The sequence below is a fragment of the Rhynchophorus ferrugineus genome, unplaced genomic scaffold (assembly GCF_030347505.1).
Source record: "Rhynchophorus ferrugineus isolate W39M unplaced genomic scaffold, kcgeb_rfMv2 rfM9, whole genome shotgun sequence".
NCBI lineage: Eukaryota > Metazoa > Arthropoda > Insecta > Coleoptera > Curculionidae > Rhynchophorus > Rhynchophorus ferrugineus.
The window spans coordinates 6,147,061-6,163,388 of record NW_027472588.1 but is presented as its reverse complement, the minus strand read 5'-3'; the positions used below and the strand labels follow the sequence as shown (position 1 = coordinate 6,163,388).

The window sequence follows — 16,328 nt, the reverse complement described above, 5'->3', positions numbered from 1 at the left end:
GGAAAGGCCGATTTTTAAAAAATATTTTTAGTTTAAAAATTTTTCTTCTGTGGTATATGAAAATGACAATCCATCAATATTTAAAATTTAATTAAAGAAGAAGTTTAAGTGGTTATGTCTCTATTTTTAAAAAGGTATTGAGGAAAATTGAAGGTAGAAGTGTATAATTTAAAGAAGTTGATATGGTAAATATATTACTGAAGTTAATTTACTTTAGTAATCTAAATTATATTTTAGAGTGGCGTAATATTAACTGGAATAGGTTTGGCTGTAGTAGGTTTTGGAGCCAGGTATGTTTTACGACAAATGCCAAATGCGACAAAAACATTTAATGAAGCACTGAAAAATCTCCCCAAATTTGAAGAGTCGGCCGTAAATTCAAAATATTATAAAGGTGGTTTTGATCAAAAAATGAATAGAAGGGAAGCCGCATTGATACTAGGTAATATGAGTATCTATACTTAAATCCCCATAAATGAGATTTATAAATCGATAGGAATCAGCCCGTCTGCGAATAAAGCTAAAGTTAAGGATGCCTTTAAAAAAGTTATGGCTGTAAATCATCCAGATAGGGGAGGGTCTCCTTACTTAGCATCTAAAATTAACGAAGCTAAAGACTTCTTGGAAAAACACTCGAAGTAATACAGTCCAAAAAAGATAAAACATATTAAAAATGTAATTTAAATTATATTAAAAATAGTTTGTACAGAAACTAGAATTATAAATGACTAGAATATATAAAATTACTAGTAGTGATAACATAATTTTACTTCCTGTCCTTATGATTATGAACCCTGTTGGTATTTAGCCCTTAATTTTTCTATCTTGTTATTTGTTAACTTACTTGATAAACCAAATACATCCTAAAATAGTTTGGTTTGATGAGAAAATATCTAATTAGGTGGAGAATTATAGATTACTTACAAATATAAACCCATGACAATCTAAAACCCTTGGATGATTTTTCATATTTTTGAAAACCACCATAAGCTCACTTAAGTCAGTAGATTTTAATATATCATCCTTGTGTATTTTTAGTAAAGCCAATGCCACTCTTATAAGTAGTTTAGAGCCCTCAAGGAACAGACAGTCCCAAATTCTTAAAACTGTCTCAGTAGGTAATACATCAGCATATAAGCAAATAAACCATTTTGTTGTGCCCATAGCCCATGGCATTCCAATTCCATGTATATGCCTGTAAAATTATATTATTATTATTATAGTGAAGCTGGCAACATTCTTTGTAACCTGTGTATAAGTGGCTCATGTTTCTTTACAATTTCATTCAACACCTCAAAATCACATAATAATCCAGTCATTGTTTTAATATAATATTTAGGTAATATTTGTTCAACTAATGTCTTTAATAACCAAAACGTTGCAGTTTCATTTTTTGTTGCTAATAATAATAAACCTATAATTAAAACACTAACAGTTAACTATGAAAAATTAAGGGAACTATATACTCTACCTGCAATATAATTTAATCCCTGACAATATCCAACATCAAGATTTTGATGAGAAAAAACAGCTAAAACATTGTATAACATAGTACACAAAGCTTGTTGATTGGCAAAAAACACATTATCTGGAAATGTGCGAGGAAGATCTATTTGTATTGACTCCACAATTTGATTGCTATATTGGTGTCTCAGTTGTTGATAGCTCAAAACACTCTCATTCTTAACTTTTTCAGCACCTGATATTTCCATCCAGCAATTTGTCCTTATGTCTATTGGAATTCCCTTTCTCACAAATCTTTTCAGTGTTTTGTTTTTCTTATAATTATTGTCTTTGTAAACAACACTCCATCTCTGCGCTCTTCTTGCTAGAGTTCGCATATATTCTGACATAAATAAGTCATAGAGCTTATAGTCAAAATCGTCTGACCTTTGAAACCCATATTCATCTATGTTACTGTTGAAAATTCCAAATTAATATTTATATTAACAATCACAAAAGATTTTTTAAATTAATTTTTAAAATGCAATATGGTTTAGAAAGTTAATTTTCTATCACTGTCAAATGATTTAACAATGACTAATACATTTTGATTTTTGGTTATTTTTAATGATATACTTCGCAAATATTTTTTTCTATGTAAATATTAACAAAATCATAAAATATTTATATAAATTATAAATTATTTCTCACCTATAAGTTGAGTTTGCCATTCTTATCTGAGTTACTTGATATAAAATAGGAAACCTTTCGAAACCAAAAAATTATTCATAATTTTTTGTGATATTTAATATTTTCTAGTAGTAAATATACTACATATTAAGGATTTGATTATAAATAATGAAGACTAGAAATTAAATTTAAATTTTGTTAAGTTGACAAACTTATTTGTCAGAGCTTATAAAGAAAATCATATAATAAATTTCCTCTTTATAGCTTATGGTCTTTGCTACTATTTCACGTAAAAGAATACAAAAGCCATTGTTTCCATATGAAGAAGAACGAGTTTACTTATGAGACGCGTTTTCAATAATCTTTCTTTCTTGTCAACTTTGCAACGAGACCGTGTGCTTGTTCTCTTGTGAGCTAAGGCCATTGGCAACTTGCACATTTTATAACAATAATAAAACATAAAAATGACTACCAACGCCGAATTAGCTTGTGTATATTCAGCACTCATCTTGGCTGATGATGATGTTGCAGTTACTGTGAGTATTATTATTTTTATAATCCTTGTATAATTATAATCTTATAACTTGTATTTTTAATCCTTATATATTCTGTTTCAAAGTGTTCATCAAGTTCAAGATATTGTATTATTTTGAAATAGTTACTATTTACTTCTAGTTTCTGCTTATATTTTTTAGCCTTTTTTAAAATAATATATAAAGTACATATAATAGCAAAATTTAACCTAACAATCTTTTTGGTGGTAAAATTCAAATTTTCATAATATAATTTTATCCTTCATTAGCTAAATTTATTTATTTTCAGTGCTGTAAAAGTTTTGATTATTGTTTCTAATAGTATTGTTATTTTCTAGGGTGAAAAAATCCAAACTATTCTTAAAGCCGCCAATGTTGATGTTGAACCCTACTGGCCTGGTCTTTTTGCCAAAGCCTTGGAAGGTGTAAACATCAAAGAATTGATCACCAACATTGGTTCTGGTGCTGGAGCAGCACCCGCCGCTGGAGGAGCTGCGCCTGCCGCAGCAGCTGCCCCCGCTGCCGCTGCCCCCGCCAAAGAAGAGAAGAAGGAAGAAGAGCCTGAGGAATCAGATGATGATATGGGCTTTGGTCTGTTTGACTAAGTACAACTTTTAGTTTGTAAGGGTTGTATTTTATGAATAAATTTTTTATATATTACACGGTCGTTTTTTTATGTACTGGTCTATTTAAAATATTTTTAAATTGGCCTGGTCCTATAGTCCCTTTTAGGGCGCTTGTTGTATAACAAAGAGGGAAACTGTCTGGCTACATCGCTATTGTTTTTAAATCATAAAACTGGAGTATCAAGAAATTATCGATAATTTTTTAAATAAACTATTGAATTCTGGCTTTAAAGTTAAGTACCAAAAGTTGAAACTTTCTAAAAATTAGAGCTGTTGCAAAAATATATCGATACTGTTAAAAGAAATATCGATATTTTTTAGTGTTGAGATGAGGCGTATATCTCTTTTTGTGTTTTTAATTAAATTTTATAATTTGAGATAGCAAACTTTAACTTTTGGATTAAAAGGTTTTTCTTTAGAATATACGAAGTTCATATACAAGGTTTTTAGTTCATTTTAATATATGATTGCGATACATTTCTCTGAGTTATATGAACGTTGTCATGATAAGAATATTTTAATCTGTGTTGCTAAAATAGTAACTTTTTATGGATAATAATAAGCTTTTATAGAGTAAGTTTTGTTTTATTTTGTTGTCATTTTATATTGTCTATCTTCATCTGTCTTTCATGAGTTTTACTATATGAGGTGAGCGATTCTTTGGAATTGTTAAATATATATAATCTTATACATATTTTATAATCTTGCATAATGATAATTTTCGTTTGATCCAAAAAATTTCAATTTATTTCATAACACCCTATAATTTAAATTAAAATTGTACTTTTGAACTTGGAAAATTTGATACTTTTTAAATGCATATGTGAATGAATTTTATAATACATATAAGTATTAGGAAATCAGGAGTGATATTTTAGAACTAATTTTATATATTTCAATTTTAGAACATGTCTTCATTATTATCAAGGGTTTTTCAAACCACAAAATTTAATGGCACGAATGTTGTTCCGAAAAGAAGTTACACAGATTTAGACAAATTACAAGCGCCCCATAAGGTAAATAACTGGGAGAGAAGATTTCTGGTGTGGACTGGAAAATATAAAACCCTGGATGAAGTTCCAAGTTTCGTAAGCCAGTCAGTGATGGAACGCACAAGAAACCGTATGAGAATCAGGATAGCCAATTACATGATGTTAGCAACTGTAGTGGGTTGTTTAACCATGGTATATCTTGGTAAACAAGATGCTAAAGAAGGAAAGAGCATTATCAAGCAGAACCTTGAATGGCATAGAAAAATAAAGGAGGAAGAAATTGAAAAACAGTTGGCTGCCAAAGAAACAACTAACTAAATTTTTCGAAGAGTATATTGATTTCTGTATATATTTATCATTAGAAAGAATATAGGTGAATTTGGCTCAAATAGCTTACTGTTACTCATAAAACAGGTATATGTATATGCATTAAAAAACTGAAGATAAAAATAAACTAATATAGTTTTATTTACATAACAAAAAATAAAAATACATATATAAGTACTTAGGATAACTCGAAACCGGCTTGTTGTTCAATGGCTGCTAGGAGTTTTGATCGTAACACTTCTTCGTCTTTTATGATTGGAATCTTTAGCAAATTCAAACAGGTACTGGCGGTTGGCATCCTGTTTTCAGTTCCAGATGATTGAATGCAAAATGCAGGGTTTAATTCCTACACAGTAAAAATAATTCAATAATAAAATTACCAGGAATACTTGAATAAGTGGGAATTGTAAATTACAAGTGTTTAAATTTAGCAATATGACTTATCAGTATATATTAATCATCAATTTAAAGTTCATAGAATCAAGTGGTTTAACTAACATACTATACACTGAATAGATTACAACAAAAGTAAACTGCAATAAAGGAGGCCTTGAAACAAATTTACTCAATTGTCAGATCTCATGCAATTGTGATTGGGATGTATTCGAAAGGATAAATTATTTTCATTGCCTTTATTGTAAGATTATATTGGTGTTCGTATCAATCCATTTTACTTTAAGATAGTACATTCAATGATGGTAATAAAAAAGACTGAATAATGAGAGCTCTTACCTTAAATCCTAGTAATGGAGGGCGCGAACAGCTTGTCACGAATTTTAACAGCTGCCTCTTCTGGATGTCTGTAAATCCATATAATATCTTCCAAAACATGGTCACGGTAGGATGCTCTGCTGTGAAATCTCCTATAAATAATGTTAGGATTCACTGTCATTAGAAAATATGATATGTGCTACCTGAATATACGGTGTGGGATTTTAGATCTCTCAGGTCAATTTCCTGTGTGTCACCACCGATTATCACCTGTAGCTCTTTATGATTGAACAGCTTGAGCCAAAGCAATGGTACGACGCTATTCAGGCCCTCCCTAAAGGCCAGGCACTGCCTTTTGGTTTGTCCGTTTAGTTTCAAGTCTGCCAGTCTCTGTATGTACTCCAAGCGATTTTCATTTGTCACCGGGATATTTCTCCCATTCGGTTTCAGTTCCATAACCTGTAAACGTTGTTATCGCTGGTAACTGCAGTGCTTCACCTTTACACACCATCATTACCCTCGTTTCTCCAAGATCATTGTTGACCGTGGTAAAATCCAAGCCTAAATCGCTGACGTCTCCATTATAATCCCGAAGATATAATAAGTTTCTGTAGAGGACCGGATCCAAGGATTTCAGGTAGCAGGCGCTGGCACGATCAACCAATAGTTTGGCGAGGAAGAACTCGGCCAGGGGAAGGTCGACCAAGATGTTTTCGAAGATGGCCTATAACGTTACCGTTTATGAATCTGTTAAAAATGTTACAAACACCTGAAAAAGTAGCGAATTTTTTTAAAAACTATTCGAGTAATATTATTTATTTATTCAGGAATGTTGTTATATTCAGGATAATAGATTATATGGCTATTTTTGAAAAACCACTTCATGATGACATTTCTACATAATTACTTTACCAGGAATAAGTTTGTTCTGGAAAAAAATACCCGATTTTAAAGAAAAATTGAGGTTTTGAACAATTTTGTAAATGTTTGCTATAGGCAATACATTCGACATCATCGATGACGAACACACACAATAGAAACAGATGATCAAAATACTTACTTTTCCGACTAGACGCCCAATAAAATGGTAATGCTCGGGGAAATTCTCCACGATCAGGTGGACGTTCGGATTGGGGTAGAGCGCGTTATCGGCGGTCATCAGGAAGAACCCTCTGTTCGGGTCAAAAGCCGTCTTTAGGACTTCGTTTATGAACTCCTTGAATATGCCGCCGCCGTCGATTCCAGCTTCCTCCAGGCCTATATTGTTGATGAACTGGATCTTGACCCTGTGCCTCAAATCGGACTCTGCATATGCGTCGGAAAATAAACGCCGTTAATAGAAACACAAGTAGACCGCGGAAAATATCGTACCGCTTTTGGTTGAAATTTTCTCGAAGGAGTCCTCGTACAGGTAATTCCTTCTGATTACCACGGTGTTATCGTTCATGAGATCGTGATGCATTCTCTGATATTCATTGTCTCCTAAACTGTATCTGCACAGTTCCCTTAGCAATAACACCCGAGTGTTGAATGGAACTAGAAATGGAAGCTCCTGCAAGATGGCTAACGATCGCTGCTCGATTGTTGACAGGGGAGGTAAGTGATTATCATCTGAAATAATGCTTCTTAAGTCACAAGAGACAATACCCACGAAAATATACCCACCTTCAAAGTGTGAAACCATTCCACCAAAGGGTACACTGATCTTACTAAGGTAATTCTTCTTAGTGATGTCGGACAACGATATCGGAACCTTTTTCGCTATCCAAAAGCCGGGAGGACAGAACTGTTTCCGCATATCAAGGGTGTACAGCATTTTAACACAATTTAAACACGACTGATAGAGATGACTAATTTCCGGTGAAACAACCACCTGCAATTATTTGAAAACCATTACATTTTCGCCACGTTTACATGAAGCTGTACTCACTGAACTTTGTTTACACATGGGGAAAGCAATTTCAATTAAATCTATAGCAGCGGACTTCAATAATTTTGCCATGGTATGCAGGTCATCCTGACTGAAGGTCTCACTGGTATCAGAATTTTCTGAACAGTAAATTTATCACAACACACATAATAGGATATTTGATTATAAAAGTTACCTTTATCAGTAAGGGTCTCAGTATAAAAAGTAAACATATCACAGAAAACAGAAAGCCTGGTATGACAGTCTTTCCAAGAAACCAATGCGGGGCAATTAATCTGAAGGTCATTGGGTTGCTTTTTGGAGATAGTGCTCCAAAGGTTCTTGAGAAATGTACTGCTTAATCCTAATTTATATAAAAATCTGGAAATATCACTACTGCTTCATCAGTTCCACACTACAGTTTAAAAACTTACAGATACTTCCTTATTGAGTCTTTATAGACCAGTAGCAAATTATGGCAAAATTGAACAAAGGAAGACAAAACTGAATCATTATCGGCATGCACATCAAACAAATGTAGCCATTTCCTCACTTTCCTTTGATTGTTTAGCATATTCAAATAATCTGTTAAAAGAACTTCTTCATCTGATATAACTATACAGTCTTCTTCTTCTTCATAATCACTATCTTCTGTTAAATCTAACGGTGGTCTCAACATGTACATATCCCTGCTAAGCTTAGCCAGTACTTGAATACTATCATAATTTGGTTCTGAAAGATTATTAGTAACACAAAATACCAAACGAGTAACATATGTAATATTTACCATAGTCTGCAGGTTCCAATGCAAGCATACAATAAAATATAGTGCTTCCATTATGTATATGGTAAATGCTGTTTAGATATCTGACAAGTTTATCATAATATACAGAGTCTAATTTATCTTTCAGATATGGAATAAGGTATACTTTAATATTATTTGTAATTGTTGGTTTCAAAAAATTATTGGAGAATTCCATGAGCAGTGTGTCTTGGGATGGTCCTAACTCATTTAGATATTTGTAAGGTCTGTGAATTAATATAATTATATCTTGTATCAATTCCAGGGGTCCATTATCCAGTAATGTTCTTAAATATGTGTAATATCCTAAAAAGTAATATTAAACATATAAACATCTTGGATATTAAACAAAATGAACCTTTTCTAATTAGATAAAAAGTTATTTGAGCATCATCAGCAAATACCATTATACATTTAAGCATAAGATCCAACATGTTTTTATTACTGAAATGCTTCATACAGAGAACCAAGAATCTTTTTAATGTCCAACAAAAATTATTATGGTCAGCTATGTTAGCAGTTATATCATTTTCTAATCTTAAAACATCTTGAGCTAATCCATACTAAAAACAAAAAAGTAAAATTTGTTTCTAATTTTAAGAGTAGTACTTACCAACTTTTCAGCATCTATTTTAGGATTATAAAAAAACAATAACTTTTTTAGTTTGTCATAGATACTTAAAGTTCCGAGATGGTGTATATATTCATTTCTTTGCTGATATTTAACCTGTTTTCTTATTAAATAACTCCTTATATGCGATTGCAATAGTTGAGCACTCTGTAGCTTTAATCTTTGTTCCTAAAATAAATATGATAAACACTATAGGTATATTTTCATTAAATAGTTATAATGTACTTGTCTTTTTCGCCGTTCTTCCTGAGTTTTTTGTATTAAAACATCTCTTGTTAATTTTACACTAGCACCAGCTAAATTTTGTTCAGGCCTAGATTTTGTATTTCCTTCAAAGGTGTAGGTCATCTTAAAAGCTTAAATTTTTTTAATTATAAAATTATAGAATAAATATAATACAATATTTCATATTTTAATAGTTACCCATTTTTAAATTGCCTAATTAAAATTAAGATGTTATAATATTATTACTAAATGAAATCGTTAAAGGTAAAGGTGTTTGATATTTAAAAATAACATTTACTAAAAAATCACTATCAATGATTTGACACAAAAACAAGAATACCAAAAATTCACTATGATTAATAATTAATATATTTTTTGACATATATCAAAAATCAAAACATAACCTCAATTCTCCTACGCCTTTGTCATAACTGAAGTTAGGCACATGAATATGTTTTGTGTTATTAGTCGTTGTCAATCTTTTTAACTACTGATTAGATGAGTTGTCTCAATTAAAATACAAAAATATGACATCAATGTCAAATTATTTTCAGTTTGAGTGTGTTCTGTTACTATAACCCAAAACAAAAGTGTTGTTTAGCTTAATTTGTTAATTAACCTAACATACATCTGTATTCAGATTCAGGAAAAATAGAATTACTTGCACTATAGGAAGATATGCCTATATTATTATTCTTTAATTGAATAGTTTACGATGGCAAAAATTAACGAAAACGATCTTTATGGGACAAACTTTTCTATAGAATCAATGAAAGTAATTGCTGAGAGCATAGGTATAGGGAATTTGCAGGATGATGCTGCGAAAGAATTGGCTGAAGATATATCATTTCGAGTTAAACATATTATCCAGGATTCTGCAAAGTTTATGAATCATTCTAAAAGAATAAAATTATTACAGACCGATATAGATTCTGCTTTAAAAGTCAGAAATATAGAGGTAATATTGTGGATATTATAACTGTGTGTAATAACCTATATATGAGTCTAATTTATAGCCACAATATGGTTTTCATTCTAAAGAATCACTTCCTTTTCGTTTTGCGTCTGGAGGTGGTCGCGAATTGCACTTCATTGAAGAGAAAGAAGTCGATTTGGGAGAGTTACTTTCAAATATTAATCCAAAAACACCATTGGAAGTTACTCTTAGATCTCATTGGTTATGTATTGATGGAATTCAGCCAACTATACCTGAAAATCCTCCACCAATATCAAAGTGTATCCAAAAGGTATGATCATTAGTCATAATTTACTGAATAGGTTAATTAAACATTCTTTTTAGTTGGAATCTGTTGATCCAGTGAATAAAAAGCCCATGAAAGAAACCTCTGGCAAACCAAGTACGGGAAAACAGAAATTAAAAAATGTTGAAACTGTTCAAATAAAACAGCTTGCAACTCATGAATTATCAGTTGAACAACAATTATATTATAAAGAAATTACTGAAGCTTGTGTTGGGTCAGACGAAATTAGAAGAGGAGTAAGTACAATATAGTCAAAAGAAAATTGTTTACATGATTTTGCATTAAATATCTTCAAAAAAACTGATGTATTATGCATTATTTTTAGGAGGCTTTACAAAGTTTATCTTCAGATCCAGGACTTCATGAAATGCTTCCTAGGATGTGCACATTTATTATTGAGGGTGTCCGTGTGAATGTTGTACAAAATAATTTGGCTCTTTTGATTTATTTAATGAGGATGGTTAAGGCTTTATTAGATAATCAATCATTATACCTAGAGAAATATGTAAGTATGTGGTTTGTTTTTCTTTATTTTGAAGTTTCTGAAGAATGTTTTGTATAATTTTTAGCTTCATGAGTTAATACCATCAGTCACAACATGCATTGTGTCAAAGCAACTTTGTATGAGACCAGAGTTGGATAATCACTGGGCATTAAGGGACTTTGCATCGCGGTTAATGTCACAAATCTGTAAAAACTTTAATACAAGTACCAACAATATCCAAACCAGAATAACCAGAATGTTCACTAATGCTCTAACGCAGTGTGATAAAATTCCTCTCTCATCACTCTATGGAGTATTGCATGGTTTGTCTGAATTGGGTACAGAAGTTACCAGAATATTCATTTTGCCCAAAATTCGGGGTATAGGTAAGAAGTATTAACAATTTAGTTAATATAGAGTGGTAATAATGTGATTTAACAGGAGCTAGAATTGAGACTTATCTTGAAGGCAATCTTATTTCTAATTCAGATAAGATAGCTTCAGGCCATATAAAGCAACTTCTCGTGAAAGTAATCTCTCCAATTCTAAAATCTATACGTAATCCTCCTGACAATTTAGAAGAGTATAAGCAAGAGTATGGATATTTGGGTGTTGTCCTTCATAATGCTGTAGTCAAAGCTAGGACGCAACCAGCCAGTGTGACCACTCTACCGTCATCCAACATATCAACCAGTTCAATTACATCTGTTGGACAGAGTATCGCGAGAAGTGTCAGTAGCGGTATTATTCAACAGGTATTTGATGAATGATCATTGCTCTCGTTGATGCCAATAGTCAATGCATGGCATTTTAGAGTAATACACAGAGTAGAACCATAGTTATGGGTCAGCAGCCTCAAAGAATCACGACTCAGCAAAACCTGCAGCAGAAGGTTATTTTGATGCAGCAAAGGAGCCAGCCGAACAGTCTAGTCCATCAGCAGCATACACAATCAAATACTCCTACAACGGTAAATATATCTCATTATTATACCATATTTTTATTTTACTAATACATCCGGATTAAAAAAGGTAATTTTGAATCACAGTGAATTGGTAGAAAACACTATTTTTACAATTACGATGATATTTCTTCCTAAAACTGGCAATCCTGTCAATACACACAATAACATAATAATTTTTCATCTGTATTTTATGCAATTCAGTTTCCGTTATATTTTGCTCCGTTTTTTCATACTTTCATATTTTGTGGTGATTTAGTTCAATTAAATTTTATTATGTTTATTAACTTTGCTTATATTAGATAGAACAGTGCTTAAACAAAATATAACTGACATCAAATGTCACAAGAAACAAATGCCGATCATTATAAACATTGTTGATGTAACTTGTATCAATTCTGCTGATATCTAATAAATATTTCATAATTTTTCCAATTACAATCATGTTTCTTAAGTGTAGTTCATACTTTATATGTTATCAGTGATAACTACTTTCATTTAAAATAAATAAAATATTATAAAAACAAATGTATAAAGCTAAATGTTTTGTACAGGTCGTTAAGCTAGTTTCAAGTCAATCCGCGGTCCAAGCTAAACAAATCCAGAGCCAGCAAAAGTTAGTGGTCGTATCGAATCAAGGTGGGTTCCAGCCTCAAACCGCCGGCCTTCAGACTCAGGGAACATTAATAAAACAAAGCTACATAACACAACAGCAACAAATACAACAGGTCAAATCGATAGATGATCTTTCGCAATTAACGTAATGTTTTTAATAATCACAGTTCCGAGATCATATATTTTTACTGTAAATATTTAAAAATTATTTGTTAGTTATAAGTTAACGAGAAAGAGATGTTTTTAATAAGTTTTATAAAATAAGTAATAAACCATGAAACTTACCTGGGGACTTTCATTTGTTTTAGATTGCGATTTTTTAAGCTGTCATAAATTTTTAATGTTTTTTTTTGGAAATAGGGAGGGATGTGACGGGATAGCATGGTAAACGTGTAACTATACAGAACAAACAAAATACCTTGAATTATTATTTATTAATATACACTATTCTTTTGTACAAGTATGACAGATTTTAGGCTGCCGATAAATTCATTTGTTAATTTATTGTTAGATAATCGATAAAAAAAAGTGAAAGAGGGAACTCTAAATAATTTTCAACTGTTTTTACAAATCTCTTGACGTAATATACTATGAAATAACATACACGGTCATAGCAAAGGCTTTTCATAGTGTTTAATTCATAATGTTAATGAATCATCCGGAAATTACCATCTTATGAATTAAATAAAATGAACGCCCTCTATAACATCAGTTCTTGCTAAGAGCTCTACATTATTGTGTTCACCCATATCACAGGTTTAGTAATCTAATAATTTCATATAATTTGAAAAATTACTCGAGAGTAAATTTTTTAACTGAAAGGTGTTTTCTAATTAGTATATAAGTGATTCATATAAAGGTAAAACAAATTTGAGAATGCGTGATCGCTGCTGAGAAAATGTTCAAGTTTTTTTTCCTTCGAACAATTCCTCAATACAAGATCACAGAACCTTAGAAACACTAAATTCATTAGAATTATTTGGTGATTTATTTAAACCTTAGAACATCTTATTTAATTTGAAATAGGAAGATGTGATGAAATCTTTTAAAAATTACTACTGAGCGAACGTTTCTTATATAGAGCACAAATTCTATCTTTTGACCATTTCAGATTTGATTAATGAATTTGCATTTCCTTTTAATAAAGGGATATATACGTGACTTCCTTTTGTTAATACTATTCGTCAATGATAACTAAAAATTTTAGTATTTCGTATCGTTAATGTTACTTATAAGAACATTTCTTATGCTAATTTTCTTCCCTTCATGTTTCAAATTACAGTCAACCTTATCACACCTATATTGACATGTATTTATATAGATTTTTTGAAGCTCAACACAAAAAATAACCCACCACATTGATCTAAATAATGGAAAGGGTACATATGTAAGATTTCTTCAGTCTTTGTCGAATTTTGGCGATCTGTGATTGATAATGGCGGCCTATTATAGTTCAACATTACCAAATGAATTGTCATATACATACCCGATAAGTATAACATACATTCTGCTAACTAACAAAACAGATATTCACAACATATATTGATGTGATATAGGCACACATTTGGCAATGATGTTGTTGATACCCTGTGTTGATAAACAGATAAAGCACTACTTTAATATAATTCTGATATTCTAGTAATAATATATAACACCACCATTATTACCTTTTCAATATAATTGATTGTCAACTAGGTTTTAACAAAGAAATATCTTGAGTTCTTTGTTATTTAATACTTTAAATGGGTAGCAACGTATCCTTTTACGCCATATGATAAATCACACATTTCACAATTTTAACTCTAATGTTATATATCGTCTTTATTTTTTTGTTAATCTATAATATGAAACAAAAAAAAAAGTAGATTATAAGATGTGAGAAATTTATACATAAGTGTGACTTAAGTAAAACTTTTATGGAATTGTAAATGTGACTAGGAAAACAAAACAAAAGAACAAAAAAACAAGGAACGTTTGTCATTTATTTTATGAGCATTAAAAATAAATACTGGATCTAGTTTGTCAGTAGCAGAGTGTCTGTTAAAAGTGTGTGTATTCTTTTGTTTTTTTTTTAAGTTGTAATCTAGTGTCATCGTCGTATTTCCAATTAATGTGAAAAACTCAGTGGTCCAGATAAAATAATTGAAACACAAACGTTTGGTTGTACAATTTCAATTAACATATATTTTACAGTTTTTTTTATTCTCTAGTTATAGGAAACTTGTTACATGAAGTAATATTTAAATATTTTAATATAAATTATCATAATATATAGCTGGACCACGATATATTTACCGTCAGGACAAAAGTAACATTGCGTTAGTTCACACTCACCCCAGTCATCATTTTAAAATACAATATATTGTATTGTTTGAAAAAGTAATCCACGTCTTAAACATTTAAATACAAAACACCATATTTTCCTCACCGTGGACTACTTCTTGATGTACTTAATATATTGCATCACAATGATGGAGTCTGGATTGAATATAGAATCAACGCCGCCTATCACATATATCTAAAAAATACAATTCAAGAAAATATCCTACATTATAGTTTATTTTAAATATACAATATATACAAGATTTTTGACTTGGAAACAACTATTAAATTAAATTTACACAAAAATATATACTTTAACAAGTACGCACTAACAGAGTGCCGAAGAAATATATTTAAAAAAAAAAACGAAACAAAAAAAAAACGAGCTGTCTGTTATAAACCCAATAATTAAAATCAGAAGTTAATAGTACTTTTATTTTTTTTTGTACAGTGCTAGTTCATATTGGACATGAGGATATTGTCATGTTACGCGATTTTTGTAAAACTCTTTACAATATTATTATTTTCTTGCTGCTGTTTATATTTTAGATGGTATTCCTAGAACAGATTATGATACAGTGAGCGGCGAGCGAGTTTATATGCGGTTTTGGTGCTGGTACCTTATTCTATCCAGGACGCCCTTCAGCCTCTGATCAGAAATAGATGGGACTAGTTTCTGCACCAGTTCGGAGACGAAGATCTCGCTGATTCCCGGGCTTGTCCTTTCCGCTATTTCGAATGCGTTCTTCAATTCCTCTATGGCGTCGCTCGATTTATGTGAACCGTCACTGTTTCGTCCTAGATAAGGTTTATATTATTATGATGCACAGCGAAAATTTGTTAAAGGCTTTTTTTGCATTGGCAAGAAAGTATTTTTGGTATAGATAACAGGTCAATTGAACCTGTTAGAAATATTTGGGTTTGACCTCACGAATATTTGGGTATGAGAAAGCTCTGTGCAAGGTGGGTGCCGCGCGAGCTTACTTTTGAACAAAAACAACGACGAGCTGATGATTCGGAGCAGTGTTTGAAGATGATCAAGCGTAATAAACCCCAGTTTTTGCGTCGATATGTGACAACGGATGAAACAAGGCTCCATCATTTCACTCCGAAGTCCAATCGACAGTCGCCCGAGTGGACTGCACAAGATGAACTCGCTCCAAAGCGTGGGAAAACGCAACAGTCGGCTGGCAAGGTTATGGCATCTGTATTTTGAGATGAGCTTGGAATAATTTTCATTGACTACCTTGAAAAATGAAGGACCATGATCAACAGCGACTATTAAATAGCGTTATTGGACCGTTTGAAGGACGAAATCGCCGAAAAACGGCCGCATTTGAAGAAAAAGTCAGTGCTGTTTCACCAAGACAATGCACCGTGTCAAAAATCCATGAATTGGGCTTCGAATTGCTTCCTCATCTACCGTATTCTCCAGATCTGGTCCCCAGCGACTATTTCCTGTTCTCAGATCTCAAAAGAATGCTCGCTAGGACGAAATTTTCGTCGAATGAAGAGGTTATTGCTGAAACTGAGGCCGCCTATTTTGATCAGTGTATCACATGTTGAATTATGTTGAATAAAAAAAACTAATTTTGCCAAAAAAATGTGTTTTACTATGGTAGGCCGGGGACTTTTCAATTGACCTGTTATATAATCAGTGTAATCAGTGGCGGCTCCTGATAAAATTTTTAAAGTGTTCTGCAATTTTTGCAAAAACAAACTTACTTATTTTTTTATAAATTAACTCCATCTTACGTCCTTTTCTGTTCGCAAATTTGGCAATTAAAATTGTTTA

At 31.6% G+C, this 16,328-nt stretch overlaps 7 protein-coding genes across 14 annotated transcripts in view; 4 read left to right on the top strand and 3 right to left on the bottom strand.

The window, feature by feature from the left end:
- The first annotated feature begins 49 nt into the window (after nucleotides 1–49).
- On the top strand, nucleotides 50–753 carry LOC143201975 (mitochondrial import inner membrane translocase subunit TIM14). The gene is made up of 3 exons (XM_076413233.1): nucleotides 50–185; nucleotides 238–442; nucleotides 497–753. Exons 1-3 carry the CDS (start codon nucleotides 183–185, stop codon nucleotides 640–642), a joined length of 354 nt encoding a protein of 117 aa, XP_076269348.1. The 5' UTR covers nucleotides 50–182; the 3' UTR covers nucleotides 643–753.
- LOC143201970 (growth hormone-regulated TBC protein 1) lies at nucleotides 668–2,364 on the bottom strand. Its single transcript, XM_076413225.1, has 5 exons — nucleotides 2,155–2,364; nucleotides 1,472–1,917; nucleotides 1,249–1,414; nucleotides 925–1,195; nucleotides 668–863 (listed from the first exon to the last, which is right to left on the bottom strand). Exons 1-5 carry the CDS (start codon nucleotides 2,172–2,174, stop codon nucleotides 786–788), a joined length of 981 nt encoding a protein of 326 aa, XP_076269340.1. The 5' UTR covers nucleotides 2,175–2,364; the 3' UTR covers nucleotides 668–785.
- A 77-nt stretch (nucleotides 2,365–2,441) lies between these two features.
- Nucleotides 2,442–3,326, top strand: RpLP1 (Ribosomal protein LP1). Its single transcript, XM_076413234.1, has 2 exons — nucleotides 2,442–2,669; nucleotides 3,005–3,326. Exons 1-2 carry the CDS (start codon nucleotides 2,598–2,600, stop codon nucleotides 3,269–3,271), a joined length of 339 nt encoding a protein of 112 aa, XP_076269349.1. The 5' UTR covers nucleotides 2,442–2,597; the 3' UTR covers nucleotides 3,272–3,326.
- A 410-nt stretch (nucleotides 3,327–3,736) lies between these two features.
- On the top strand, nucleotides 3,737–4,738 carry LOC143201974 (UPF0389 protein CG9231). 3 transcript variants are annotated; one of them, XM_076413231.1, is made up of 2 exons: nucleotides 3,737–3,865; nucleotides 4,198–4,738. In XM_076413231.1, exon 2 carries the CDS (start codon nucleotides 4,201–4,203, stop codon nucleotides 4,600–4,602), a length of 402 nt encoding a protein of 133 aa, XP_076269346.1. In that variant the 5' UTR covers nucleotides 3,737–3,865; nucleotides 4,198–4,200; the 3' UTR covers nucleotides 4,603–4,738. The 3 variants fall into 3 exon arrangements, with proteins under 3 accessions (XP_076269346.1, XP_076269345.1, XP_076269347.1); XM_076413230.1 differs by having other exon boundaries at nucleotides 3,802–3,940; XM_076413232.1 differs by lacking the exon at nucleotides 3,737–3,865 and adding an exon at nucleotides 4,021–4,141.
- Nucleotides 4,729–9,322, bottom strand: LOC143201962 (ubiquitin-protein ligase E3C). The gene is made up of 15 exons (XM_076413197.1): nucleotides 9,088–9,322; nucleotides 8,890–9,020; nucleotides 8,647–8,832; nucleotides 8,392–8,596; nucleotides 8,019–8,339; nucleotides 7,666–7,963; nucleotides 7,428–7,612; nucleotides 7,253–7,371; nucleotides 6,988–7,195; nucleotides 6,694–6,933; nucleotides 6,383–6,627; nucleotides 5,840–6,046; nucleotides 5,526–5,781; nucleotides 5,344–5,474; nucleotides 4,729–4,957 (listed from the first exon to the last, which is right to left on the bottom strand). The coding sequence occupies exons 1-15, from the start codon at nucleotides 9,089–9,091 to the stop codon at nucleotides 4,790–4,792; spliced, it is 2,904 nt and encodes a 967-aa protein (XP_076269312.1). The 5' UTR covers nucleotides 9,092–9,322; the 3' UTR covers nucleotides 4,729–4,789.
- A 5-nt stretch (nucleotides 9,323–9,327) lies between these two features.
- On the top strand, nucleotides 9,328–12,495 carry Taf6 (TBP-associated factor 6). The gene is made up of 8 exons (XM_076413198.1): nucleotides 9,328–9,847; nucleotides 9,906–10,136; nucleotides 10,190–10,387; nucleotides 10,477–10,656; nucleotides 10,721–11,021; nucleotides 11,077–11,390; nucleotides 11,450–11,605; nucleotides 12,151–12,495. Exons 1-8 carry the CDS (start codon nucleotides 9,605–9,607, stop codon nucleotides 12,358–12,360), a joined length of 1,833 nt encoding a protein of 610 aa, XP_076269313.1. The 5' UTR covers nucleotides 9,328–9,604; the 3' UTR covers nucleotides 12,361–12,495.
- Nucleotides 12,496–12,626: 131 nt separating this feature from the next.
- Nucleotides 12,627–16,328, bottom strand: part of GckIII (Germinal centre kinase III) — a 103,194-nt gene continuing 99,492 nt past the window's right edge. For 3 of the 6 annotated variants that reach the window (XM_076413222.1, XM_076413219.1, XM_076413218.1), the window contains 2 exons: nucleotides 15,154–15,331; nucleotides 12,627–15,091 (listed from right to left, as the gene is read on the bottom strand). In XM_076413222.1, coding sequence (XP_076269337.1) covers nucleotides 15,079–15,091; nucleotides 15,154–15,331 — 191 coding nt within the window. In that variant the 3' untranslated portion in view covers nucleotides 12,627–15,078. Of the gene's footprint in view, nucleotides 15,332–16,328 lie in introns of all 6 variants that reach the window. The other 3 variants (XM_076413220.1, XM_076413217.1, XM_076413216.1) reach the window with 1 other exon arrangement.

What these genes read in the sequence shown, in the direction of transcription:
- LOC143201975 (XM_076413233.1), top strand. An exon ending in GGAAGCCGCATTGATACTAG is followed by an intron (nt 443 to 496) that starts GTAATATGAGTA and finishes ATAAATCGATAG; the next exon opens with GAATCAGCCCGTCTGCGAAT.
- LOC143201962 (XM_076413197.1), bottom strand. An exon ending in AAGAACGGCGAAAAAGACAA is followed by an intron (nt 8,833 to 8,889) that starts GTACATTATAAC and finishes TATTTATTTTAG; the next exon opens with GAACAAAGATTAAAGCTACA. An exon ending in TTGGGCGTCTAGTCGGAAAA is followed by an intron (nt 6,047 to 6,382) that starts GTAAGTATTTTG and finishes GTAACGTTATAG; the next exon opens with GCCATCTTCGAAAACATCTT.
- LOC143201974 (XM_076413231.1), top strand. Translation starts at nt 4,201, where the DNA reads ATGTCTTCATTATTATCAAGGGTTTTTCAAACCACAAAATTTAATGGC.
- RpLP1 (XM_076413234.1), top strand. Translation starts at nt 2,598, where the DNA reads ATGACTACCAACGCCGAATTAGCTTGTGTATATTCAGCACTCATCTTG. An exon ending in ATGATGATGTTGCAGTTACT is followed by an intron (nt 2,670 to 3,004) that starts GTGAGTATTATT and finishes GTTATTTTCTAG; the next exon opens with GGTGAAAAAATCCAAACTAT.
- Taf6 (XM_076413198.1), top strand. Translation starts at nt 9,605, where the DNA reads ATGGCAAAAATTAACGAAAACGATCTTTATGGGACAAACTTTTCTATA. An exon ending in CATTATACCTAGAGAAATAT is followed by an intron (nt 10,657 to 10,720) that starts GTAAGTATGTGG and finishes TATAATTTTTAG; the next exon opens with CTTCATGAGTTAATACCATC. An exon ending in AATCAAATACTCCTACAACG is followed by an intron (nt 11,606 to 12,150) that starts GTAAATATATCT and finishes TGTTTTGTACAG; the next exon opens with GTCGTTAAGCTAGTTTCAAG.
- LOC143201970 (XM_076413225.1), bottom strand. Translation starts at nt 2,174, where the DNA reads ATGGCAAACTCAACTTATAG. An exon ending in CATGAGCCACTTATACACAG is followed by an intron (nt 1,196 to 1,248) that starts GTTACAAAGAAT and finishes ATAATTTTACAG; the next exon opens with GCATATACATGGAATTGGAA. An exon ending in ATTGTCATGGGTTTATATTT is followed by an intron (nt 864 to 924) that starts GTAAGTAATCTA and finishes AAACTATTTTAG; the next exon opens with GATGTATTTGGTTTATCAAG.